This window comes from Symphodus melops (assembly GCF_947650265.1).
Source record: "Symphodus melops genome assembly, chromosome: 17".
Lineage (NCBI taxonomy): Eukaryota > Metazoa > Chordata > Actinopteri > Labriformes > Labridae > Symphodus > Symphodus melops.
The window spans coordinates 16,813,631-16,838,707 of record NC_136707.1 but is presented as its reverse complement, the minus strand read 5'-3'; the positions used below and the strand labels follow the sequence as shown (position 1 = coordinate 16,838,707).

The window sequence follows — 25,077 nt, the reverse complement described above, 5'->3', positions numbered from 1 at the left end:
TTCCTGTAAAATGTGTCTGGCCGTGCGTGCGCGCACGTGCGTGTTGTCGAGGGGGCAGTGCTTACTTAATTTCTGGGTTGGTGACCCTGACATAGAACAAACTGTTATATCCGTAAAGTGTCTGAAGTGTGACTGACATAATGATCATACGATAGTCCAGGTTTAGTTCAAGGTTTATTCTGAAATGTGTGCGGATTAGTTATAATTGTACAATGATATTGTTTATTACACTCCAAAGGGTTAGGGTTCGCAGACAAAAATAGGCATTCTTAACTTGGATGTGTTATTATTATTGGGCTTGATATTATTATTATTATTACTTTTATCATTATTGTAATTATTATGCAAATGAAATGTCCTATTGCCAAGATTAAAGCCAAATGTGGCGCTTGGATTGGACTCAAATGGAAATAATCAAAAACAATGGAAATCCTATTCTCACATTTCTTTGGGAATTCTTTGAATTAATGCGCTGCATTGTGCTGCCATCTGCTGGTAAGAAAAAGAGCAGCACGCGAAGACGCAGGCTTAGTCAATGTAGAGTATGTCACCTCGTCAAATTAAATCACTTTGATTAAACATATAACCCTGAATAAGAATCTCAAAGAAACAGTGTACGGTTCTTCTACGTTGCTTAGATATATTTTTTAAAAATCCTGCTATTAGAAAAGGTGTCTTGGTGTTTAGAGGCCCCTGTCGTTCACAGATATGTAAAGGGTCAAAGTTCGTCTGATATAATCTCAAAAATAGACTTGCTTCTCTGCAAACAGGCCAGAGTGCAAGAGTCACAGTCTGCCCTGTGTAGGCCTGTTTGTGATGCAACCTCAGGCTGCACATGTGACTATATCCACTTACTCCTACACTGTTACTCAAGCATGCATGAATGGATATAAAGGTATTAAAGGGTGTTTCCAAAGATTGCATGACTTTTTGGACTTTTTCTCATGAAATCTGTATGAACCTCAACATGAGGGTTTTATGTGTTTACTTGCTGGTCTTAAGCGTTTCTATTATTTACAAATATTGCAGGTATACAATATAGTACCCTCCAGTTCAAGTTGTATAAAAAAAATAAAAATAAGCATGCTTTTATCCATTTTGGCCTTTATTAGACATTTGAAGACAAAAAAAATGTGTGGAATTGACATTCAACAAATAGGCGTCTGGATTGGGAGACTAACCTGTTAAATTTGCAAGGAGGTTTGTAACCTCTCTATCCAAACTGACAAACCCTCCTTATTAACCCCTTTCACTATGTCCCCAGTTAATCATGTTAATACAGTGTAAAGCATAAAGGTCCATATAAGGACAAGACAAGAGATAAGGTTGCGAAAGAAGTCACAAACAAACCAGCAGAGGGAACTTTTTCTTGTCTTTTCACTCCCATGTGGGCAACTTATGGACAGGCCTCCATCGTCAACTGCAGCTATTCATTACCATCTTAACTTTGAAGGTAGAAATTCACCCAAAGGGAAAACATATTTTCACAATGAGTGGAATCTTGACCTGAAGCATAGAAGGTCAGCCAGAAACCAACCGAAGGATTGTTTGACAGGTTCAGCCTGAGAGTGAAAACAAGCAATCTGTGCATTATAAACTCAATGTATGAGAATACATAGTGAAAAATCAGTTGTTCACACTCGTTTCATCACGACTAATGGTGATAGACTGTTTATTATGCTGCCAAGAGAGAGTAGACTGTCAGCTTACATAGAGTTCAGGCCTAATTTCCTTCTGCCGTCTCACAGAGCTGATGTCTGCTTATTTAAAAACATCCCTAAGCCATGACCCATTTTCTCTCTGGAAAGCAGACGTTGACAATGAGATTGTATAGTATAAGTATCATTTGTAAAATAGTGCTGCTCTAAATCCAAACTGACACTGTGGCAATGTATCTTATGTATTTTGCTTTTTGATGACATTTCTTATTTAAGCTGTTCTACGCAAACGTAAACCAACCTGCAACTGAAGATTAAAAAATTGAAATAGATGTCCAAAAATACAAACAAGTAAGACATGGTGACACGTAAATGAAAAAAGAGAATATATATGATCCTATGTTCTATCAATTTGTTCCACTGAGGGGGGACGGGGAATTCCTGTGCAACAGAAATGCTGTCACAAACCTGTCAAAATCATGTGTCCATGTAACATACAATTTTATTTGTCTTATTCAACCAAATGGTGTATTAAAAGAAAAGCTGTCCACCAATGTATGAGGTGCTTAAAGCTCCAGAGTGAGTCAGTGCAGTAAGGACAGGGCCATTAGTTGCATGCTTTCTCTGTGGAGAAGAAAGTGGACAGGTGTGGGTGAAGATGAACAGGGTTGGGTGGAGAAGAGGAGGGGCGCCTTATGGCCGGTGATGTCTAACAGCCTCCAAGCTATTGCTGGAATTTCAGAAGCTTGAGGCCCTCAGACACAGGAGGAGTAAGGAAAGTGACAACGAGGAGGGGAAATACAAGCCCTTACATGCTCCGCCATGCCACGTGCTTTTCTCCGCTTTAAAAGTGTTGTTTTAAACTCTCCTCCACTTTCTCTGCTGCCCTTACATCCAACCCTCAATAAAGTAGCCCATTTTAAAACATCCTTCCTCTGAGCTTCTCACTTGTCCTCTCTGACACCTCTGGGATTTTTCATTATACCCAGGCTCAAAATCATCTGTTAAGCCGTTATGGAAGTCAATGAAAATGTCAACTTCATCTCTTCTAAAACTTTAAGAGCTTAATAATCAATTTCCTGTGTACTGACTTTGTAGGTACACGCTTAACCAGACGCTTCTGGAACTTTCAGGGTTGTTCTGTCTGACTGTTTTCTGTATTGTGTGATTAAGTGAACAAGATGTTTTGAATGTGAAATGCACATCAGACTATTCCAGCTACCTATATAGCATTATTTTCATAAACCTTTCTATTGATACTCTTTATCAAGTAGTTAGTGCATCAAACCAACCATCCGCTTGTCTTGGGGGCATCTATATACAGATAATATACAGTTACCGGATGATGCTACAGGAAGCGTGGTGGACTGTGGCCGTGTGAAAGGGCCAAGAGGACTGGAATGTTTGCCACAGGTCAGGAGTGGCGCTTTTTGCTCTTTTGTGTGCAGTCTGCAGAGGAGGTGTGGAATGCAAACTTCATGAGAATAAAAGGGATGAAGGGAAAGAGAAGCTGGGGGTCGCTGGGCGGGAGGGAGAGTTAAAAACAGAAAAAGAATGGGTGCAAAGACTCAGAAAGGAGTGAACTGGGAAAGTGTTTTAGTGTCTGGGGCAGACAGAGAACACTGTTAATTGAGGGAAAATGCTTAAAGGGTTGCCCATGAGATGCAGGAGTTAAGAGTGCTGCTGCAGCTGCAGACCACACACAATGAACACGACAGTGACAGTGATTCACTGGGGTTTAACACACACACATTTCCATCATAAAGTGAATGGCATTTTTAGAAAGATCAATATTATCACACACTCCAAAAAGCATCACTCACATATTTAATATTTAATTAATAACTCAAAATAAATATGAACACAACAATAGAAATAAAGCATGAAGGCGATCTTTTGGGGTTTCCAAAAGTTTATTTCACTCAAAGCACTGCAGACATAAAGTTATAAATGAGTCTCTGCTGCCAGTTCTATCTGATTTTAGGCAAACTAAGTACACTTAAGGATTCCTGGGGAGATGTCCACTTTGCAACTGTGGCGCCGAGCAGAACTCTTCAGACAAAATCATGTGTTCTCCTTAAGGCCTTCATGTTCTCTCATTCATCTGCTCTTTGCATAAAACACATTGTGCGTGGTTAAAAACAACAGGAAGTTATTAAGCTCTCTCGTTCCTTACTTGCAGCAAGCCATTACACGGTGCTGCAAAAATCAAAATGGGTTTATCTTGTACACAGACAGAAAGAGTAAAGGGAAATTAATGATAAGTGTTCCGCTATTTAATGATCAAAATGCAATCACTGTGTACTGTGCAGCACGGGAGGGGGAGGGGGGTTAACGGGCGGGGAAGCTTCAGTGTGGTTGCTGACTTAGTTTATTTAGTCTATTTGCTTGAGCAGTTAATTTAACAGACAGGGTCCTTAGATGTTAATTAGCTTAGTCCGCTGTCATCTCTAAGTATTATAATTATCACCAGACTGGCAGATCCCCGTACTGGCTCAGTGCAAAAGGGGTTATTTCCACATTTCCCGTGGTCACGTCCCTGGTTTGGCAACTTTATTAGAGCAAGGTTAAGCAACTGACTGTCTTGAGTAATATGTCTAAAACCACATTTCTCCATGAATACTCCCTTTTATAGGTCTGATGGTGATCTTGCTCCTTTCAGTACAACTTGTGAACATGCTCTTGACCAATGCAGAAACAGCATAATTGCTATGTTCGGGTATGAGGAGTAGTGATGAAATACCAAGCAGGCAAAGAATCCTGTCTGATGTTCAATTTAAAGGACTTTAACCCATGAGTACCTGACGCTAAATGGATTTTCATCAAAGGATGTGACTTGGTGAACGCTCTTATGCAAGAACACATTCTCTGTGATATATTGAGATGCAATCATCAGCAGCCTGTGGGTGGCACGACCACTTTTCTCTTGAGATGCTTCGACAGCCCAGGGTTTGTCAGAGAGATGAACCTACATATTCCCCCTATGAGCAGTGTATGCGTTTGTTTAATTCCTTTGTTTTTTATAACTTTTATGTCTTGTACTCTTTACAAGTCAAAGATGTCAGAGTCTTCTTGTTTTAAAGAAACTTTAAAGAGACTTTCGCTTTTCTTCCATTTGATTCCAGACAGATATTTGTTGTTTCTTGAAATGTTTAAGCGAAGATAGGAACTGTAGATGTTGTCTGAGATTCATTCATAATTCTGCTCTTAAACAGTGAAATGCAGAGACAATGGATCAGCTTTCCAACCCCAACATACAAACACACACAAAAACCACAATCACACCCCTCTTTAAATGGGGTGTCTGATATCGTAATGACAGAACGTTTTTTATATGATATATGACCAAGTGACATCACAAGCCGCAGCTAATTGGAAAGCGATGGCGTAGGACTTGAAATGATTTGTTAGGTGGTTTTAACGACTTCTTAGGAAAAAAAAAAGAATTTCCCCCTTTAAATATTCATAAATCATTCTTGGCAAACTGAAAGAGTCAGTCTCCTCACTCGTCTGAGACTTCACAGGCATATTTTTCCTGACAGTTTGCCTGTTGTCCTGTCCTGTCATGTTCTTCAACGCAAGGAAGCAGATTGGCGGCGGACTCTGTTGAAATCCCATTTCAAGCGTCACTAATTAGAAATCCGCACCTCTTAAGGTTATTAAGGTTTCGCCGTTACTCGCAGGGTTTAAACGATGCTGACAGATGACTTCACTTCACTCTCCAACCTCTCAGTGATGAAATTATTTTTAAAAAAATGACATGATTTATCAGCCCAGAATGACCTGCAGACAGAGTGAGAGAGAGGGAGATCACTGGTTTTTGTTTCATTTTTTAACAGATAACTAAATGTAAACATTCTTTAGGGAACTGTAAGACTCCGAGAATAGAAAAGATGTCACAGTGAAATAAAAACAACGAGAAGTAAAGAGGTGAACAGAAACCTCCCTGGCTTTATTTCCATCTCCAAAGTATCCAAAGTGGATTCATCTCCTTCCAGACTTCATCCATCATGTATCTACCAATTCATGTCACAACACATATGGAGTAAACTTTTACAACTGTGCTGCTCGACATGATTTGTATTAGCAGTGGTTACAGAAAAGTTGCAGTTAGTTTCTGTGGTTTAAACCAAAGAGGCCGTCAGCGTGAGCTGATTTCATTGTCCCTGTTGGAAACTCATTAACAGTATTTATTTTTGTTGACATCATCTTGAAAAGGATCACCTCCTAACCTTACGTTAAGTATTATCAGCGTGATTTATGAAACCGTTTGAGTTCATGAAAGCTGACAAATTACGGGCACGGGTCAAATGGAGCAACTTTGATTTTAATTTGAACTTTCCTGTGAATTGCAGTCACGTCATGTGTAATAATTTGAATATATGAGCTGGGTCTCAGCAGGCTAAAGTTTGCTTGCTGCCACATGTAAAAAAACAAAACAAAAAAAACCACACTAATGTTGAGGCTGACGTTTGAAGAAAAAAAGATGGCAGAATATTGGCTGTTTATGTTTAAAGAATATTTACTGTATGTGTAAGATGTATGGGCCCAGAAGTTGGACAAAGGTACACAGCACGTGCTGTGGAAATATTTCACACACAGAGCTTAGACTACCCACTGGACTCTTAGTAACTATCTGCTAAAAGCTGCAAGGAATGCGGCCCTGACTCCGGCCTGCTAAGCTGGTAGAGAGGAGGGAGACGGTGGGAGGTCAGGGCGTCTGCTGTTTACCTTCCAGATCAACCTCCATCTGTCCACTTAGTATCTCCGTGCTTCTTTCGAACCCCTCCTATCCCTCATTTCCATAGCTGTTGAATGTTCTCTCTGATCATGTTCCCACTTGTGCTCCAACTATTCCCTAGACGGTTCCTTTTTTAATGTTGCTAAACTAAAATCTTTTTCCATTTACCCTGAATGATGAAGCATAACATATTTTGGATTAGCATCATCAATGTCTGTGGGTCAATGGTGTTTCTGCATCTGAGGTGCAGGGCTGGTTTGGCGATAGGACTGATATAAAACAGACTCCTAGCATAAAAGACATGAGCTGTCACATTAATGTGTCTTTGCTCCGTTCTGTGGTTTGAGACTGTTCTCCCTCGAGAAATGTTGATTGGGATAGTTCTCTCTGAATGTTCTCTCTCCTTCACCCTTACTTTAAACAGATCTGTCATAGATTTGTTTCTGGAAGCGTTATCTCTTATCATTTTCAATTAGACAAGTTCTTCACAAGTCTTATCTCAGGAGCATGCCTCAACTGAATACCACAGTGTTCCTAGAATTAATTATACTTCTGGCAGGACTGTATTCATGCTGCACAGGTAGTCAACACTGTGCAGGCTTAAGTTTTGGCAGATGATTTGGACAGATTGTCTCAGCTGTATTAGGAGATTAATTGTCACAACCAATTATTTTTGCTCATTTCTGTCAAAAATTACTCCATATTATGCTACAACTTGTGGTGTACATCAATATTCCTGTTTTAGACAATATTTTCAGGTGTGCGTGCTCCTGAAGTAGTAGTCATTGACCTTTGACCTAAGGTGATTCCGCCTGCAGCTTCTCTGTGGTCAAGCTTCAGCCTGAACAAGCATCACAGAAACACTGCAGTAATGCTGGCCTGACCTTAGACTGATGGTGGAGATAACCTGCTAATACTTCCCTCCATGAACTGTCCAGGGGTGTTGTTATGATGGGTATTTACCAAGTGCTATGTGTAAGTTCAAAGCTTGAATATGCCCTCCAGCGTCAAATGATTAAGCCAAACCTCTAATCTTCCCTCTCTACTGAAGCAGGGAATTGAAAACATGTATCAACAACTAATACAGAGATCTCTGGAAGTTTTGCAACATCAACATAATGACAATGGCAGCCTCCATTGTTGCGCTGAGAAGTCATTTTTCTGAACCACCTACATTCAGGTGTGCCTCTTGTTATAGTTGCTCTGGCTTAAATATCACAAAGGGTTACAAGATACACAACAATGAGTACACTGACAGGTTAGCAGTTAACACCATGTTCTTGTAAATCAACTTTGCAGCTCGTGACCCTCCAATGAAATGAGACCTAACAAATTATCGCGTGTAATAAAGGTTATTTATGATGGATGGTGTTCTGCAGGCGCCCAGGACAGCGTCCTATGGGAGGGAAGAGGCAGAGGAGGAGGAGAACAGAGAGAGGGAGTGAGGGTGAGAGGGAGAAATTGAATGAGAGGGACAGAGCGAATCTGAGAGGAGCCACCACATCAAAACTTCTCCAACTATCGAGCAAGTGGAACTACAGACTGGCTTCTCTATTTTTCTATCCGCATGGCTGCTGAGTTTTTGTTCATATAACTCGTGCAGCAGAAAGTTCTGGTGGCGGAGGCAGAGGGGGGTCTCCGCTGGTAAAGATGGACCATGTAATAAAGAGCAGGTCACGCAGGAGAACAGCGCAATTCATTTTGATTCTACTTCATGTAACGGCGACACAAGCGGGTAAAGTATCCATTTGAACACATTCAGCTCAATAATAAAAACATCCGGTGCTACATATGTTGGTGAAAATGTCAAAAAGTAGTCCCGTCACTGCATTTAGGAAATTATGCACTGACCTACAAATTACCAACACTTTGCAGGGCACTTTCAGTCATCGGACTATTTGAACCCAGCCAATACCAAAACATTAACTCAAAAAGCTTCTTTTCTAACTTTATTGTTACCTTGCATCCTAATTTAAATCATACCAGGGCTTTAAGTCTTTGTGAATGTAACTTGGTGATGCTGAAACTTGCCCCACAGAGTCGCCTCAGGCTGGGTTTTACACTGAGCTGTCTGCAAATGACTTTTACAAGTTGTCAGAAGCTTTCAGAAGTGTGCAAATGATTTATGTTTTTCTACGTTATTTTCTAAATGCATTGCCTGCTTGTTAATCGTGCGTATCCTTGCACAAGAGCACGCTGTGATTGATTTCACGTGTCCTGCTCCAGGTTGCATTGTCATGGAACATATCTCCAGGGTTTGGATTTTAATGTCCTTTTCCCGCGTCAGGTGTGCTGGAGGACTTGGAGCCCGCTCAGGAGATTTATGATGTCATGTTTGAGTTTGCTTGTGACCAGCGTCGGTTTACTGTGAAGAGGTTTAGCGTTGGCTTGAGAAAGAGGTGAATGGCTGCACACTGACCGAGCTGAGTAGATTAAAATTCCTGTCATGGATCTGTTTAAAGTGCCCTCTGCTCGCTCAGGTCTTAAGTGAAGGCGCTTAGCGCTAACACTCTTACTGCCTTATTATGAGTATTCTGGCACACATTAATATTATACACATTTTATTGCGGGCGACCACCTCAGGTCATATTTTACACTGTTGTAACATAATCACACTTTGTCTTCTTGAAGGTGAGTGACTGCCCTCATTGTTCAGTTATCCACCTGCATGACTAGGGCTGGCCTCTGCAGCTGTGTCTGTCTGTCTGTCTGTCTGTCTGCCTGCCTGCCTGTCTGTCACTTTGTCTGACTGCAGGTGTCAACATTTTATGCCTTGTTCAGCAAGTGCTTCAGCCATTTCAGGACCTCCTTGTCCCAAATTTAGCCAGGAACAGCCAGCTTGTGCATACTGTATGTCATTTGGCCCAGGGCTGTCTGTCACCCACACAGGCTTCATGCCCTGTGGCCACGTCCTGAGTGTCTTCTACTGGAAACGTACAATTTCCTTGCAGGTGCTGTAGTTTAGAGTCTCCCTGATTAAGTGACATGTCTCAACAGCAGGCTAACCCTGTGGTCACCAAAAAGTGCTTAAAGATGCCCTATTTTTTTTTTTTTTTTAAACTTTTGGCCCTCTACATGCTCACTCTTTATGGTGTGCTGATGGCAGTGAGAAGTGAGCCAAGGGACGCACTCGCATCCAAGTGACACAGCGGGCTTGGTGTCCCTGCTCTCTATAATGAGCGCCTGAAGCAAGAGGCTGAGATGATTTAAAAGTGGCAGACATATGGTGGAGCTGATATGGAGGTTCTAGATATGTACACATGGTTGATGTTGGGTTTGTGACCCTCAGTCTGTGTGTGTGTGTGTGTGTGTGTGTGTGTTTTAAAGTGCAAAAAGGTTTTTCCCATATGCTTTCTGTGTGTGTTCCACAGAGATGAGAGAGTACTTTGTAGTTATGTTTGCTGACAGGATGTGAGACATTCTTGCACACGTCCACAGTTAGTTTCACTTACAATCCTCTGTTCTTTTGCCTCAACACATTTTTGTTCAGCTTTCTTTTTTTCCTCTGTTCTTTTCAAAGCCTGGGATTCGGGAGTGTTTGTTTTTTTTATTCTATTTGCGTTATCTCTTCATTTACATCATCCTTTTCCTCTTGCCTATGCCCTGCCTCACGCTCAGTTCTATGACAGGGGGGGGGGAGAAATCGTGCGTAGAGCCCCCTCACTGGGTCCCGTTTGATCCAGCCTCTTCGCCAGTCCTGCATCCGACTCCCAAAGGAAGATGGCGAGCCTTGTTTGCCTTTGATCTGGCAACAAATTAGAGGCAAATGAAAACAAATGAAAAAGCAGCTGAATTTGGCAGGATACAGACTATGAAAAGAGGAAATTTTACGCCTGTTACGGATCTAGCGTTTTCCTCTCTTAAGTGATTTTTGTGTTTCTCCAGCGGAAACATTAAACATTACACATTTCTGATATGCTGATGTCTGTCCCCGAGCTGCTGATGCTGCAAGTATTATATCAAACTGCATCTCAGACATTTGATGAGGGGAATAGTTTTCTTTAATATGCAGAAGTGATGCTTAAACAATTCATGAAAGTGGACTCTATAGTATTCCACTCACATCTGGCTTCCAGAAACTCAGTGACTCCTGTCCCCTCAGGCTTCTGTGGCTCTGAGGTTCTGATCACTCAATGCTTTAAGAAGCTTTCTGTGGGACCGGTTACAGATTTCTCCTGTAGAATTGCAATGAGCAGACATCAGAGGAGCTGACTTCACTGCAGTGTCCCTATACTCTTTCATTTGCCTCTATCACCCAGTTTATGAGCGTCAGGACAGTTTAATCGTCCCTCATATGGTCAATCACATCTTCGTAGAGGTCTAAGTCATTAGGTTTATTATACCCTGTGTAAAAAACACTCTGCTATTCTGCGCGACACTGTGACCTAGCTCATATTTCAACTTATCTGAACCTGCTAAGTGTCACTTAGCACAGACACTAAGCTGCTAACATAGAGGGGGAACGATTTCCACAGAGGCCCACATCCTGGAAAGAATTTCTGTTCCTCAGGAGCATAAAGGGACATGACTTCAAAAGGAGCCTGTGTATATACCTGTACTACAAACGTCTCGACGTTTTGATGCCTGCGGGACTAAATGACAGCCTCGGATGAAACTTTAATAGCTTTTGTCATGCGTATGCTTGTATGTTTCTATTGCGGTAATCCTCTGTGCCTGAGGAGGTGTGTGTGTGCTAGGAAAAGAGCGTGAAAATGGAGTGTGTACTTTGTATGTTGTGGTCGTTTGTTGTGTCGTATATTTAATAACGTAATATCCTCAGAAATAGTGCAAGTATCTTCCATTATCAAAACATTTATGCCCTTCCTCCCCATTTCACCATGGGTTTTAAAAATCAAAAAGAAACCGGGTCAGGCTAGGTTGAGGGCCAGTGTTAAGCATGCAGCAGACATTTCTGGGAGTGGATTTAAAGAATGTCCTCACAAGTCTAAAAGTTAGTGTTTGTATGGATTAGTGCCTGCCCTGTTAGCATCTGCGAGGGGCAGGTGTTTTCTCCATGGGCCAAGCAGCTTTTGGCCTCTCAGCTCATCATGCTGTGTGCAAACATGAGCAGAACAAACTGTGGAGATTGAAGAATTTGGTGTACGATGTGAATTGGAGAGCAATGTGTGAGCAGATTCCAGTAGAAACTCACAACTTCCACAGAAAAATTTAAAATCTCACGCTGAGCTTTGGCCATCACATTTTGACATAATGTGACCATATATTTTAACACGTTTGCATGTTGAAGACGTCACCTAGAGTTTTAAGCAATTGTCAAATCAGCAGAGTGTTACTTTTTTCATATATGATTCAAACCTGTGTATGTTTCATGAAAATAAAGCCTGCATGATATGATACATCCACTACAACATGGTGAGTTGAGGTATTGTGGTTTGCACCATGGAGAGGGTCAGCCAGAAGATCGTTTATAATGTCACACAAGTAAAAAAAAACAACAAAAAGACAGAAAAAGCCTTGCACACAGTTTTTGCCTTTTGTGCTGTCTTTTTTTAGATGTGTTTGAAAGTAGGTCCAGATTCAAACGTGGCCCTCGTGTTTGCGTGTTTTTAGTTATCTTGTATCTCATGCCTATACACAGGCTCCGGAGCATCGCCACATAAATATTGAAGTTGTGGTATTATGAATATTTTGGTATTACATGGTTTTAAAACTTGATGTGAGGCACTGTGAGTTATCCTCACTTTTTGTATCTCGTAATAATAGTCATGCCTTAATATCCCACATAACCCTGAAGAATAAGTATCACATTATTCCCAGGAGCCGTCCATAGGAAGGCTGACTTGACTTGCCCCTAAACTCTCAGTGATAACCAAAAGCAGACCCAACCACAAAGCACTCTTGAGGAGATAAATATTTCTCCCTCTGAGCTTGTATATTTTAAGCATAAATGCTTTTGTCTCTGCGCTACAATAAATGTAGCTTTGTCTTTTTTCGAACACTTCTCTCTCTTTTCAATAACATCTGTTTTCAAGTAAAAGAGCGAAAGAGCAAAGTGTTGGACAAATGAAACAACGCAGTGATTCAGAGAGACATCTTGACAGGGGCAGAGGTCCAAAAGCTTGTGTTTCCCCCCCCTACTGTTCAGTCAGTGTATCGATCCTATTTGGCTGTTTATGTGGAGAAATGTTCATCTGTTCAGTGTGTTCGCTCTCCTCGCCCCATCGTGTGCTTGTTCACAAACAGCAGTGACCCAGACAAAAGGTCACACCCACTGCTAATTAGATTAAGGCAATTCTTCATGGAGCCTGGGAGAATCTCGCTCTGGATTTATTCGAGTGAATCTATTAGCAACACTTCATGACTCTTCGCAACAGGTTTTACAGCTAGTTATCACGAAATGAATCTAGAAAAAAATAAGTACTTTATGTAATTAACAAATGTTGAAAAATCGAGGCGAAATGTTCTGCCAGAATGTTTACTGCTTTGTAGACGTATGGTCTTTGTATGATTATTGCTGCTGAGATATCACAAGACACCTCACAACTGAAATGGCAGGTTCAAAAGTCGGTTCTTTTTTCTATGCTCATCTCAGGGTGTGGTCCAGGATACTATGAGAAGTAGTCATTACCCAGATTCATTTTGGTGTAATTTCTTGTTAAAATTCCCCAGTTCCCAGACGCAATAGATTCTGACAGTGCAGTATTGTGTGTGTGCATGTGTGTGTGTGTGTGTGTGTGTGAGAGGGGGTTTATTCAGGCTGGGCTGGGAGTGTAGGTGGTGTGAGTCATACAGAATGTCTTCAGAGACATTTGCTCTAGTAACACACAGAACGTATTATGTCCATCATGACCTCAAGAGACTGTGTCAAGTGTCACACTGACATTGAAGTTAAACAGATGCAGTGTTTGGTGGCATTTCCACGGGGTAGTGTCCAGATTTTTTTTTCCTTCAGAATGTGGACAACACTGTTACCAGGAAGATATAGTTGTGTCTGGAAAGGAAAAAGAAAAGAACATAGAAAAGAAACTATATCTATATGCAGAATCTGTATGATTTTGCACCCACAAAGTAATTACATGCTGGACACATCTTCTTTTGTTTTTCAAAATTTTGCCAAAGGACTGTACATTTTCTGAATAATTCAGCTACTTCCATTGCACTCTGACTCTTTGTTGTGAATGGAACAAAGTGTGAGTCATCAGTCTGTAGAGATTCTCCAGTGCTATTAGAAACACATCTCCAAGGGGTGGTAGCAGCCTGCGTCACCGGTCGACAGAATAACCATCAGGTTGCAGCTTGTAACTTCTGTCCATTCGTAGTGCTCCTGAAGCTGTTTGTCGGCTAAATGCTTATTGGCTCTTATTATCTTTCTCTAGAAGTAACATGATTTGGCAGTTGTGATAAAGTCACGATTACATCAAAGCCTAATGAGATTCAAGCAAAGCCTGCTCAGACAGTCAGAGCTGCAGGATAGGTGAAGAATTGGCTGAACTTAAAGATTCAAAGAGGGAATAGATGACTGTCTTTTTTTGAATACTGTCTGGATCCAGACTTCACATGGCTGGCTGCCACTATAGCCTGGGGTTTTCCTCTTGACGCCAGAATCACGGGTGGTGGTATTGAAATGGGGAAATACAGGATGCTCTGCAGAAACTTGCTTGTATATAATGTGGGTAATTCTTGCAACTCTGGAGTCAACATATTGTTTTCCCATGTCCTCTGAATCTGCCAAACTCTCTCTACAGTTCATTTTGCACATGTGTAGGATGCCTATTAATCCCTGCAAGTTTAAGTGGCAGTTTGTTGTGAATTGTTCCCGTTTGGAGGAATTTCTCTTACTTGTCTCAGATTTCTCCCTCTGGCATTGTTGCACATTTTGACTGTTCTCTGTTGTCATGGGAGAGTCAGAGGTCAACGCTCTAATGTCAATGCCTGGAACAAAGTTATGCTTGAGCAATGGTTATTTTTAAAAGTCTTTTCGGTTGAGGGAGAGTTCTTCTCGTCTTTGGATCCTTGGGTGCTCTCACGTGTCATTCTTTTAGTGCTTGAAAACGAAACAATTTTTGCTGTAAAGTAGATTCCCCTAATTTTTTTTTTAGGCAATTCTGCGCTGTTCTGGATGAACTGAACCCCAGAAACCTATTAATTAGATCCATGTTGTTTCAATTAAGACCAGTATTCAGAGTGTTCCAAACGTCCCTGACTTATGACCCGTCTTCCTCTCTTTGCACGGGAAAACATGGGAGAGAAAGAGAAAGAACAAGACAGACAGAAAGAAAGAAAGTTCAGAGAGAGAGAGAGAGAGAGAGAGAGAGAGAGAGTTTCTGACCCTTGAATAAAACACAAACTTCCAACTTTGCTGTTCCAAAGGAAATTGATTTGCAGTCAGGAATCGAAGCAGGCCACATGGGATTAGAGGAGGACAGAGACTCTCCTTCCAATTCAATTAAACACAAACATCAAGGATTAAGACCCAGACATGATGTAAAAGTAGACTGGTGTCAAGTAATAAGCTCTTTGAGAGAAATGTTGGTGCGTTGCTTCTGAGGGAAATTTATACGATATGCATGCCATGTCTTTGTTTTAGTTTAGTTTAGTTTAGCTTTTTTTTTTTTAAACATATGAAAGGGATAACAGCAAAAATAATGAAAATAAGATAAATAATAATAAAGAATAGCAACAAAATAAGAATAACTTCTTTTTGCCAACAAACTATTTATAAAAAAAACATTTAAAAATGTATTTCACAAAGTTTAGTTTAGTTGTAACACATTTTCTTTACTGCCCAACTTGTCAATCAATTTGAAATGATGTGACAACCATATGAGAAAAACCTGATTCATGCATTCGCTCCTAAAGCACTGAACATGTCTTTAAAAATGACTAACACAAGACTTTTTTGCACATACTTGCACAACATACTTGACGCGGTGACTGGACTGCGACCTTTTGAAATCCACAGATCCTTTGCTCCTTTACACTTGTTCAACTGTCAGAATGACTAGAGCAGATATAATCCATAGGCTAACAATTATTGGTGCTGCTTGCAACATAACATGCTTCATGTTTTATTTCTGATAGACGCTAACAGGTCCTGTAATTATTTCATTCACACAGTTTGTTTATGACTCTGTATGGATGCATAATGTATACCCTAAGGTCTTAAATACCTTTAGATCTGTAGCTAATGTGTCCATTGTTGGGACCTAGCTGTAATTCACAGCTTAGCCTATTTACAGCCTGGTTGCCATGCTATGGGACTGTGAGGGTGAGCTCTCAAAGCTGCTTGGAATAAACAACCTCTGCTATGCAAATAAATAATGCCATAAAATGTAAAGCTGTGCTCTTCTGCAAGCAACGTCTGCGCAACACTAAACTCTGTCCACATGTTTAATTAACAGGGAGAATAAAAGGCAAACTCTGTATGAGGGACAAGAGCTACAGGAGGTAATTTGGGTTTAGGATCCTCATTTCAGATGCCTGGAATGCTAAGTGCTGAGTTGCTCTGAACAGGTTCTCTGTAGCAGCTGGTGGGAGACTGACTGTTCACAAAGCTCTGATCCTGGCTAATGCTCATGGCAGCGCTTTATCAATAGAACATCTAATAACACAACCAGCAGACTGCTAATAAAACACAGGCTCGTTGTAATGAGAGAGAGCCAAGACTGGGAAAAAACTCATCTCTACAGGGGAAACAGTTACAAAGCTAAATGAAAATATTCATAATATGAAACTGTGTATTTTACAACAAGCATACAATCTCATTGGACCCATTAATGAGGTGTTTCAAGTGAAAATAAACATGTTGGAAGAGTTCCACTTTGAAATATCTCGTCACATCGTCAAATTCGGTGTTATTTATGCTCACATCCGATGCAGACGTTATGTTGCAGAGTGAGAGGCTTGCAGGTGTCAGCTGTCAGGTGCACTGCAGTAGGATTACGGGTTAGGCTATGCACCAACCCTATCCTGTAATAACACCCACAGCAGCCTGGCCACCTGCTGCCACATCTCAGAGGAGCTTGCCTCTTCCGACTCCGGGGAAGCAGGAAGCCTCGGCACTTTAAGACCAGCCACACTAAACCCGGCTCTTCAGCTCAGTAACAACCAGCACTTAACTCATCCAGACAACAAAGTGCTGTCACACTGGCAAAGTTTAAACGTTAGACTGACTCCACAAACAGCATGCTGCTGCCATCTGCCCTCTAGCTCCACCCTTTCCTGGGTAGTCTTTATAATTGTTCCTACATTTCTAGAAACAGAAAACGAATACAAAGCAGGATATTAGCATACTTAAGGGGGGTTTATGCAGCATCGTCTTAACGAAGAAGGAACAAGCTTAATTACAAATACCATTAGCATGTGCAGATGCTTAATTTGTTCTTCTTGTTTCATTTCAGCTGATCCCGTTGATGTTCTGCGAGTGTTGGAGCTTTCAGAAAACATGGAGGGGGTGTCCTTGGAGGCTGGTTTCTGCACCAGCCGGAGGGGCATGGAGGAGACAGACCTTGCCTTCAAGATAGACAAAAAGATCCAGCTCAGTGCTCCCACCAAACAGCTCTTCCCAGGTAGTGGATTTTATATTCAAACGAGACAGCACGGCTCCCAGTCACAAGAGGCAATGAAAAACTCCAGGATTTCCAAAAATAGAATAGAACTAAAAACCTCTCAAATGTGTCACTTTTGCGAGAAATTCTGCTCCTTGTAAAACCTCAGGATGTCTGACTTTGAACTCCCTCTCCTCTTCCTTGTGGGTGCTTGCCGCTTTCACAGGCGATGTTTTTCATCATTATTATCTTAACTCAGGTCTCATCGTCAGCGGGTGGTTCCTGCATGTTATAAAAATGTCTGCTCCCTGCTGTGCTCTCTCTTGTACGACATAAAAGCATCCCTCTCCTCTCCTCTACTCTCCTCTCCCTCTCGTCCATACAGATTCCACATTTCCTGAAAATTTCTCCCTGATGGCTACATTGCGAGCTAAAAAAGGCTCCCAGTTCTTCTTGCTTTCAGTCTATGATGACCAGGGGGTGCAGCAGCTGGGACTTGAAGTGGGCCGTTCGCCCGTCTTCCTGTATGAGGATCAGCATGGAAAGCCCTCACCGGAAATGTACCCCATCTTTAAGAAGATCAACCTCGCTGATGGAAAGTGGGTAGTTTGACGGCTTAGTATGCCTCCAAGGATGCCCCCCCCCCCTCCATGTTTTTATTTTAAAATCAAAAATCCCACACGCTGTTGATTTGATATTAGAGCAGATTCACCATCACTGTGTAATTTATATGAAACTTTGCATGTATAACTTTATCCAGCCTTGAATTCTGGGGCAGGCCTCTAATAGCTGCAGTCTGATTCACAGAGCCTTCCTTATATTGACCTTGACTGATTTTTAAGTGAGTGAGGAGCTCATGGAGCTTTTGCAATGATTTGACTTGATCAAAGGGGTTAAGAAATCAATCCTTCACAGTCTCGCGCTCAAAGGCACTTTGTGTTTCGCTCGACTTGAAAGAGGTTCAGATACAAAATACTTGCATTACTTCATTTTCCCTGCACTTCCAGCCGAGGCTTAAGCATGTATTAATTCCCCCCCCCCCCCCCCCCCTCTCTCTCTTTCTCTTTTTGCCTTCAGATGGCACAGGATCGCCTACAGTGTTCAGGACAAGTCTGTAACCATGTACTTGGACGGCCAGAGGGTCTCCACCTTGGATCTGCTGCGAGGGGACAACGCTGCAGTCAGCACCAAGGGCGTCACTGTGTTTGGAACACGGCTGCTGGATGAGGCTGTTTTTGAGGTAGGATATCATCACACTGAGTAAACGTAAATCATAAATCTCATAAATCAATGTCCCTGTTTTCAGTGTTTACTGAGAAGAGCATGTACTGTGTAACTGCAATTGATTCTCTTCAATTTGGTGTTCAGATAGATTTAAATCAAGACTGTGGCAGACTGGAATTTGGATAATATGTAATGCATATACTGTGCACTGAGTAATCTGACAAGGCGCTGTAGGGTAATATCTTGCTGACCTTTTGCGTTACAGGAAGTCTTTCTTACATTATTATTCTGCATCTTTCTTATACTTTTTCAGATTTAACAAGTAATGCTGGCTAGAAAAACTTGTGTATGGTAAAAAGGGTTTGAAAGTTTTCAAAAGTTTCAAGATCAGATGACAAAACATATGTATGCTGCTTCAACGGCCAAGCATTCATAAGTGCTATTGAAAAAAAAAAAAAAAAAAAAAATTAGAAATAGAATATTTGGATTGAGCTTCCTCTATAATATAAATCTATTACCATATGTATCAAATCAATTTCATTACAGTGTTAAACAATATACAGTTGTGTATGCGAGTCCAAGACACATTTCCACAAGGGGACAATAAAATGTATCCTGTTGTATCGGATGTAAAGTCAAGCAGAATACAAATTATATTGCACTATGGATGTTCTTCCTCTCACATCCACTTGTCTTTTAAGTTAAGAAATTATTTAGAGGGACGATCATGGGTCAAGAAGCAATTGGGTAATAGGAGCCTCCTGTCAATCAAGTCCTGCCGAAACAAAGTGGTGAAGAGAAAATGAGGTGTTTGGGGAGAAAGTGAGCAGGAGCTGTAGTTTTTGTTCAGACATGCCCAGCCTCCTCATTTTCTCTGCTGAGCCCAACAACAACACATTTTCTTTGCATTTTGGCTTCTTCCTTCGATCTGTTGGCTGTCGATGTTTGGATGGGAGTCTGGATGACCAGCTGGTAAGAGACATGATTGGCGCTCGGATTGCAGAAACCATCTATTACATACTGAAATCCTGCTCCGGTCTTTAAAATACACTCCTCTAAAAAATGAAACTGGGAGATCCTTTTAAAAGCTGAACTGCATTACTTTAGTAAAGAGCCACTTGTCCATTTATAAATGAATATGCTGGGGGAAAAAATGGAGATGCAAAATGATTCAATCTAAGCTCTGTGGTTCCATTTCTCTCTTTTCTCTCCAGTAATCTTTATTGTTGTGTGCCATTCTGTGCACTTTCCATGACAACTTGCAACTCATGCTCCACTGTCAATCCCATTGAGGCTCCCCTTGATTTCCTTCTCTTCCCTGGGGCAAGAAAGAAGAGGAATTGTATAATAAGGCACGGTCAAATTCAGAGAAATGACCATCTTCCAAGCCTCTTTCACCTCTGTGTCCCCAAAATATCCCACAGTCTGCAACTGGGAAATGTAAAACTTTAAGGAGGTGCAGCGGGAGGGGTTTATCACTCCCTATTCGCCTCATAGACAGAAAGCCTGACCTTGTTTACTTTCACCAGATTAAAAAAAAACAAAAACAGATGTCACCGGTCATGACAAGTGACTACATTTCTACTGCCTTTAGGTTTCGGGTGTGTAGCCAACATCTACCTCCTTAACCTTGTCCACCCTTATACTTTACCTTCGCTATACTCTAAGTTAACCTCATCTGCTCCTCCTATGCTGAAAGTTCTCTATACTCTACACTCCCTTCCTGCCCTTCCCTTCCTGACAGACATTCACGTTTTTGAATAACTTTGTTTCCCACTTCAGTTCGAAACATCTCTTGTGGGCTCAATAAATGTCTTTCTGTCAGAAGCAATGGAGACCATTTAATCTTTGGACTCAGTCCAAAAACACTCCCATATCGTCATATGGTGAAGAGTTAAGATGACGATGGTGAAGATGATGCAGTATCTGTTGATCAGATCCATTCTTTAGTCTAATACATTCACTTCCTGTGGTTTGCACTTAGCGTCACTGATTTTTGTGGAGCCATTGAAAAGGTCTCCAAAAAGCCCTGTCTACTTTTTTCCTTGATAAGTTTAATGTTTAAAGTGGGGGTTTTTTCACAGCAGTCAGTATGTGTAGTATGCCTTGCAGTCTATATTTAAGCATCAGTATTGTACACCTCAGGGTGAGGCTGGTACCAAGGGAGGAGAGCTTAAGCCGGCTGACCTCTGGCTCTCTGTTCCCAGGCCCTGGTTCTGGGGGTGGAGGCCAGTGTTCCGGCCCAGTTCTCCCAGCGTGGGAGCTCAGCGTGGGAGCATGGGGACTGTGGTCAGCCACTAATGCATCTATTGCTTCCAGATTGTCTGCAAGAGTTGTGTGTTCAAATTCAACACTCTGCTTTGGATTGCAGTAAAGCAAACACAAAACTGTCCACATGTCTGGTAGTGCTGCGAGTGTGTGTGTGTGTGTGTGTGTGCCTACAACATGCTGACTGCTTAGATAAGATCCAACAGAGTGTTTATTTGTGAGGAAATTCAGACCCTTTCAGTCTGGAAATAGCAAATGTTTTTGGCTTGCTGTTAAAGGCTTGTTTAAACCATGACTTGTCAAGCGTATCATTAAAGGGCTGCTTTATTTGAACGTGTAGCAACCCCATCGATTTACCACTCAACTCCAACAAACACACTCAAGGTCAAGATCTCTTTATGTCATATATCATTGATATGAAATGCCGTTCAGATGTTGTGAACATCTGTTTCATCACACTGAGTTTGTTGGAAGGTTTCTGTTGCTCTTTTGTCCACGAAGGTTGTGACTCACACAACAAAGAGATTTACTCTGAATAGAATGAAACCGAGTTAACAAGATGTAAATGAATAAGATGGGCGTCATATGAAGTTGAGTTAGTCCTGAATTGGTGAGACAGTAGGATATTTCGCTAACCTTTTTACAGAGCAGAGTAAAGAACGATCATAGAGGTTACACTTCTTTGCCAGCAGACACATGTATGACCTCATGTAGGACATTTGTGGGACTTTATCAATATGTGCTTGTCCTCTTTACATGTCCTTGCCCTGTCCTCTTACAGAGACCGGGGCACAAATAAAATTGGGGTGAAACTTCTCTCTCTGTGAGTCTCTAGAAAAGACAGCCCCTGCAAGGCAAGAAACACGGCACAAGCTCTCTGAGAAAGAGTTGCCTTTGATCTTAAATTGAGATTGGATTAGTTTGGATTAACTCCCTGATGCCTTTCTCTCGTACTATTTCTCTCTGTCCGTCACCTTAAAGTGCAGTAATTGACTTTGCTTGACACTGGCTTTTAGCCACAAAAAAAGGAAGAATAAAGAATTAGTGGAGGACAACTTATTTTATGTTTGATGTGTTTTAGCTTAAAATCTTTTTTTCCACATTCTTTTCTAAACTTTGCTTTGTGCTGACTCATACTTTGCTTTAACATTTATTGCTGATCAGCAATGATTGAAACTGTAGGAGAGATACATGAGCTGCTGGTGTGTATCAGATTTATATTACATGATTTACATGATTTATATTACCTCTGGCCACTTAAGCCTAATTAAAAAGATTACAATGAAAATATAATTAGCACAACATCTAGCGGTTAATCGGACTTGATTTATGACAAATCATTGCCCGGCTGTCCCTGGATAACATTTCACCAGGCAATATGTTCGCAATGGCCTGTCAGTTACATAGATCTGTTCCACTAATCCAATCTAAAGCTTGTCAAACACTCTGCTGCAGGGTGTGGGTATTGTTTGTATTGAGTTACTTTTTGAACCATTTCTCAGTCAGCACTGCAGTGCACAGTTACTTTTACTTCTGTATATGTAGAATATCTTTGATTTATTAATATCTTTGAATTTTAACAGAAAAAAATAGATTTAAGTATTCTAATAGATTTTTGTTTAATGTGTCATTCAGTAAACAATCCAATCCATTACTTTTAAGCGTTTGCATCTGTCTGTATTGTATCAGTATAATGTGCAGAGAAGACATTGTTGATGTTAACTGTAAGGCAATTGAGGCCAGCAGAGGCCCTGGGCTTAGTGCTGCAGGGTAAAGCGGCGCTGTCTCTGTGCGTGTTTGTGAATACACACTGGCTTCGCCTGCAGGGCAGGACGGGAAGTAAAAGGTCCTGGCAGGGGGGGCGAGAGAGCGCTATTTGACTGTTTTGTGAACACAAGCGTGCCTTTCCTGTAGTTAAGGAAAAAACAATAACACAATTGTCTGCAGCAGTTGAATAGAAGTGTCAGTTGAAGTGACACTTTTATGATGCTACTGCTTACAGTTTTTTTTCTGCATCTAGGACGTAAGCGTAGGGTCGTTTTGTTGTATTGATACAGATTCAGTCTCCTGTTCTTTAAAATGTTTTTTTTTACTGTGCAGTAGAATACACTTTATGTTTCTGTCAGCGCTCCAGGGACATAGCAATAGCAATTCCTGTATTCCTTGCCTTGTTACATGACAATTGACTGCCTTTATTTCTGGGTTATTTCAGGGAGAGATTCAGCAACTTCTGATTCTGGAGGACCCCCAAGCTGCTGCCAACTACTGTGTTCACTACATACCAGACTGTGACTCTCCTTTGCCCTACAAAAGCCAAGCCCTGGAGCTACAGGAGGTCAGTACTTCCACCAGTATGAGTCAATGCCCACTGGAAAAGCTCACACAAATCCTTCATACAGTTCTACAGTTGTTCATGTGATGGCGTCTAAGTCACCGAAGTAAATGTAAGGCCAGGATATCTAAATACCTTTGTATTTACTTTGTTAGCAAGTGTTTCCTCATACCCTGAGAGGCTCTGCATTTTACTCGATGTCTTAGGTAATATGAGGAGCTTTTATTTTGAGTCCTTATGTTCAAACATGATCCTGTTCTTTATGTAATACTAAAGTGAACTTGCTTCACAGCCAGCTGGTAGCAAGGAGCCAAGCGTGCCTATCAATAGACCTACAGTTCATGCTCCTAAGACCTGCTTGATTTACAAGCAGACAACAACCCGAGCCAAGAAGAGGTCTGAGCACAGAGTGAGTGTACCGAGCGTATGCAAAAAAAAAAAAAAAAAAAGAGACTTGAGAGATTAAGGTGGAAAAGGCTATCAGTCAGAGGAGTAGTCTTCTTTCAAATGCTGCCAGCAGTGGAGCATTCTTAGGGTCAAGTTCAGGATGCACACGTCGAGACACACACACACACACACACACACACACACACACACACACACACACACACACACGCACACACCCACACACGCGCACACACACACACACCCACACACGCGCACCTACACACACACACACACACACGCACGCACGCGCACCTACACACACACACACACTCACACAAACACACACAAGCACACACAAGCACACACACAGACATGGCCAAGAGCTAATAACTCAGACATGATATAATAGGTCTCCCATCCTCAGGGCATTCATGAGACTATTGAATCAATCATTGATATAAATGATTGTATACCTACATTGGTGCTGTGTGAAAGAAATGGATAAGAAGAGAGGAAGCAAAAAAGTATGACTGTGTGTGCCTGTGTGTTTTTAGCTTGAATGGATATAGAGTTTTAAACAAGGAGCTTATGTTTATATGCACGTCTATATTTCATGATGAGATCATGTGTATACACTCAATGCACACACATTGCAACTGCTTGCACCCTGATAACTGATTATGCCCCAGAGATGGTTCCTTAATGTTAGCGTGCAGCCATTTCGATAGCTCTCCAGCTGGATTTGATAACAACAGCTGAGCAATGAGGTCTGGACGCCGAACATGGTAACATCTGTCCCCCCACTGACCTACTTCCCATCATTCTCCCTTACACACTGACCTTGTTTACAAGTGGATCTTACTCACATCACTGATGTCTTTTACAGGCTGGGCCCTCAGCGTCATTTTCAGGCTCAGGCCAGTCATATCACTGACATGCAATGGAAATCACTGTGCAGGATGACTCAGCACGTATTTGTTCACTTGCCAGAGCACACTGAGAACAGGCATCTCTCGAGAATTAAATACTAGGTGACCTCTGACCCCGCAAGCAAACAAATTGTCTACTTTGAGTCAGAGGAAACAACTCTGTGTTTGTCCCTTCTCATTTCTTGTTTGCTTCAGGTTTTTAACAGCTCTGTGGGGATCCAAGTAGGTATGGGACCTGTTTGTGTCACTAAACTGTTCCTTCTTTTTTCATTCACAATAGTGTTTTTCTTTTTACCCTGTGCCCTCATCCTCCATTCCCCTTTCTCATAAAAGAACCCGTTACTCGGGGCTGACGCCATGATGCAAAGCGACCAGCCCACTGAACCACAGGAGCACTCAGAGAAGGACAGGAAAGGCAAAAAGAACAAAAAGAAGAGGGACAAAGGCAAACGCAAAGGCAAAGGCAAGGGCAAAAAGGGATCCAGGAAGAAAAAACATGAGGAGGGTCTTGAAGATGGCTTTCTCAGGGTGTCCACAACACTGCCTGATTATCTATCCCAGGAACCTTTTCAGCCAACAGAGTTGCCACAGACTCTGAGCACCCTGGACACCATCATCCCCACTGAAGTCTTCTACAAATCCACCATGGTGACGCCCACACATAAGCCTGACTCCACCACTGTGGCCCCCACTGTGGTGCCCATCGAATCAGAGGTTACAGAGGAGGTAGACATGTTTACCGTTAGATTGCCTCCATCTCAACCCCCTCCTGCCGTTTGTAGTTCTAACTGGTCACTCCCCTAATCCCTTCTAACTATAGAGAGCACCCTCTTACCTTCTGACAACCAGCACCACTAACCTGCACCATCCTAATCATCGCCTGCTACGTCGCTCCCGAAAAACATGAAGAATGCATTTTAAATGAAAATATTTCTATGACCATGCAATGTGTTTTTTGTCTGTGTATGATGTTAAATAGATTTTTTGTAGAACATGAGGTATAACATACATACCATAGATTTGAAAGCTA

The 25,077-nt window shown here is 41.6% G+C and overlaps 1 protein-coding gene across 1 annotated transcript in view; it reads left to right on the top strand.

Annotated features, from left to right (window-relative positions):
- The first annotated feature begins 7,882 nt into the window (after positions 1–7,882).
- Positions 7,883–25,077, top strand: part of col5a3a (collagen, type V, alpha 3a) — a 50,467-nt gene continuing 33,272 nt past the window's right edge. Inside the window, exons 1-6 of the mRNA XM_079366375.1 lie at positions 7,883–8,134; positions 16,761–16,928; positions 17,293–17,506; positions 17,985–18,147; positions 22,612–22,734; positions 24,381–24,773. Coding sequence (XP_079222501.1) covers positions 8,050–8,134; positions 16,761–16,928; positions 17,293–17,506; positions 17,985–18,147; positions 22,612–22,734; positions 24,381–24,773 — 1,146 coding nt within the window. The 5' untranslated portion in view covers positions 7,883–8,049. The remainder of the gene's footprint in view (positions 8,135–16,760; positions 16,929–17,292; positions 17,507–17,984; positions 18,148–22,611; positions 22,735–24,380; positions 24,774–25,077) is intronic.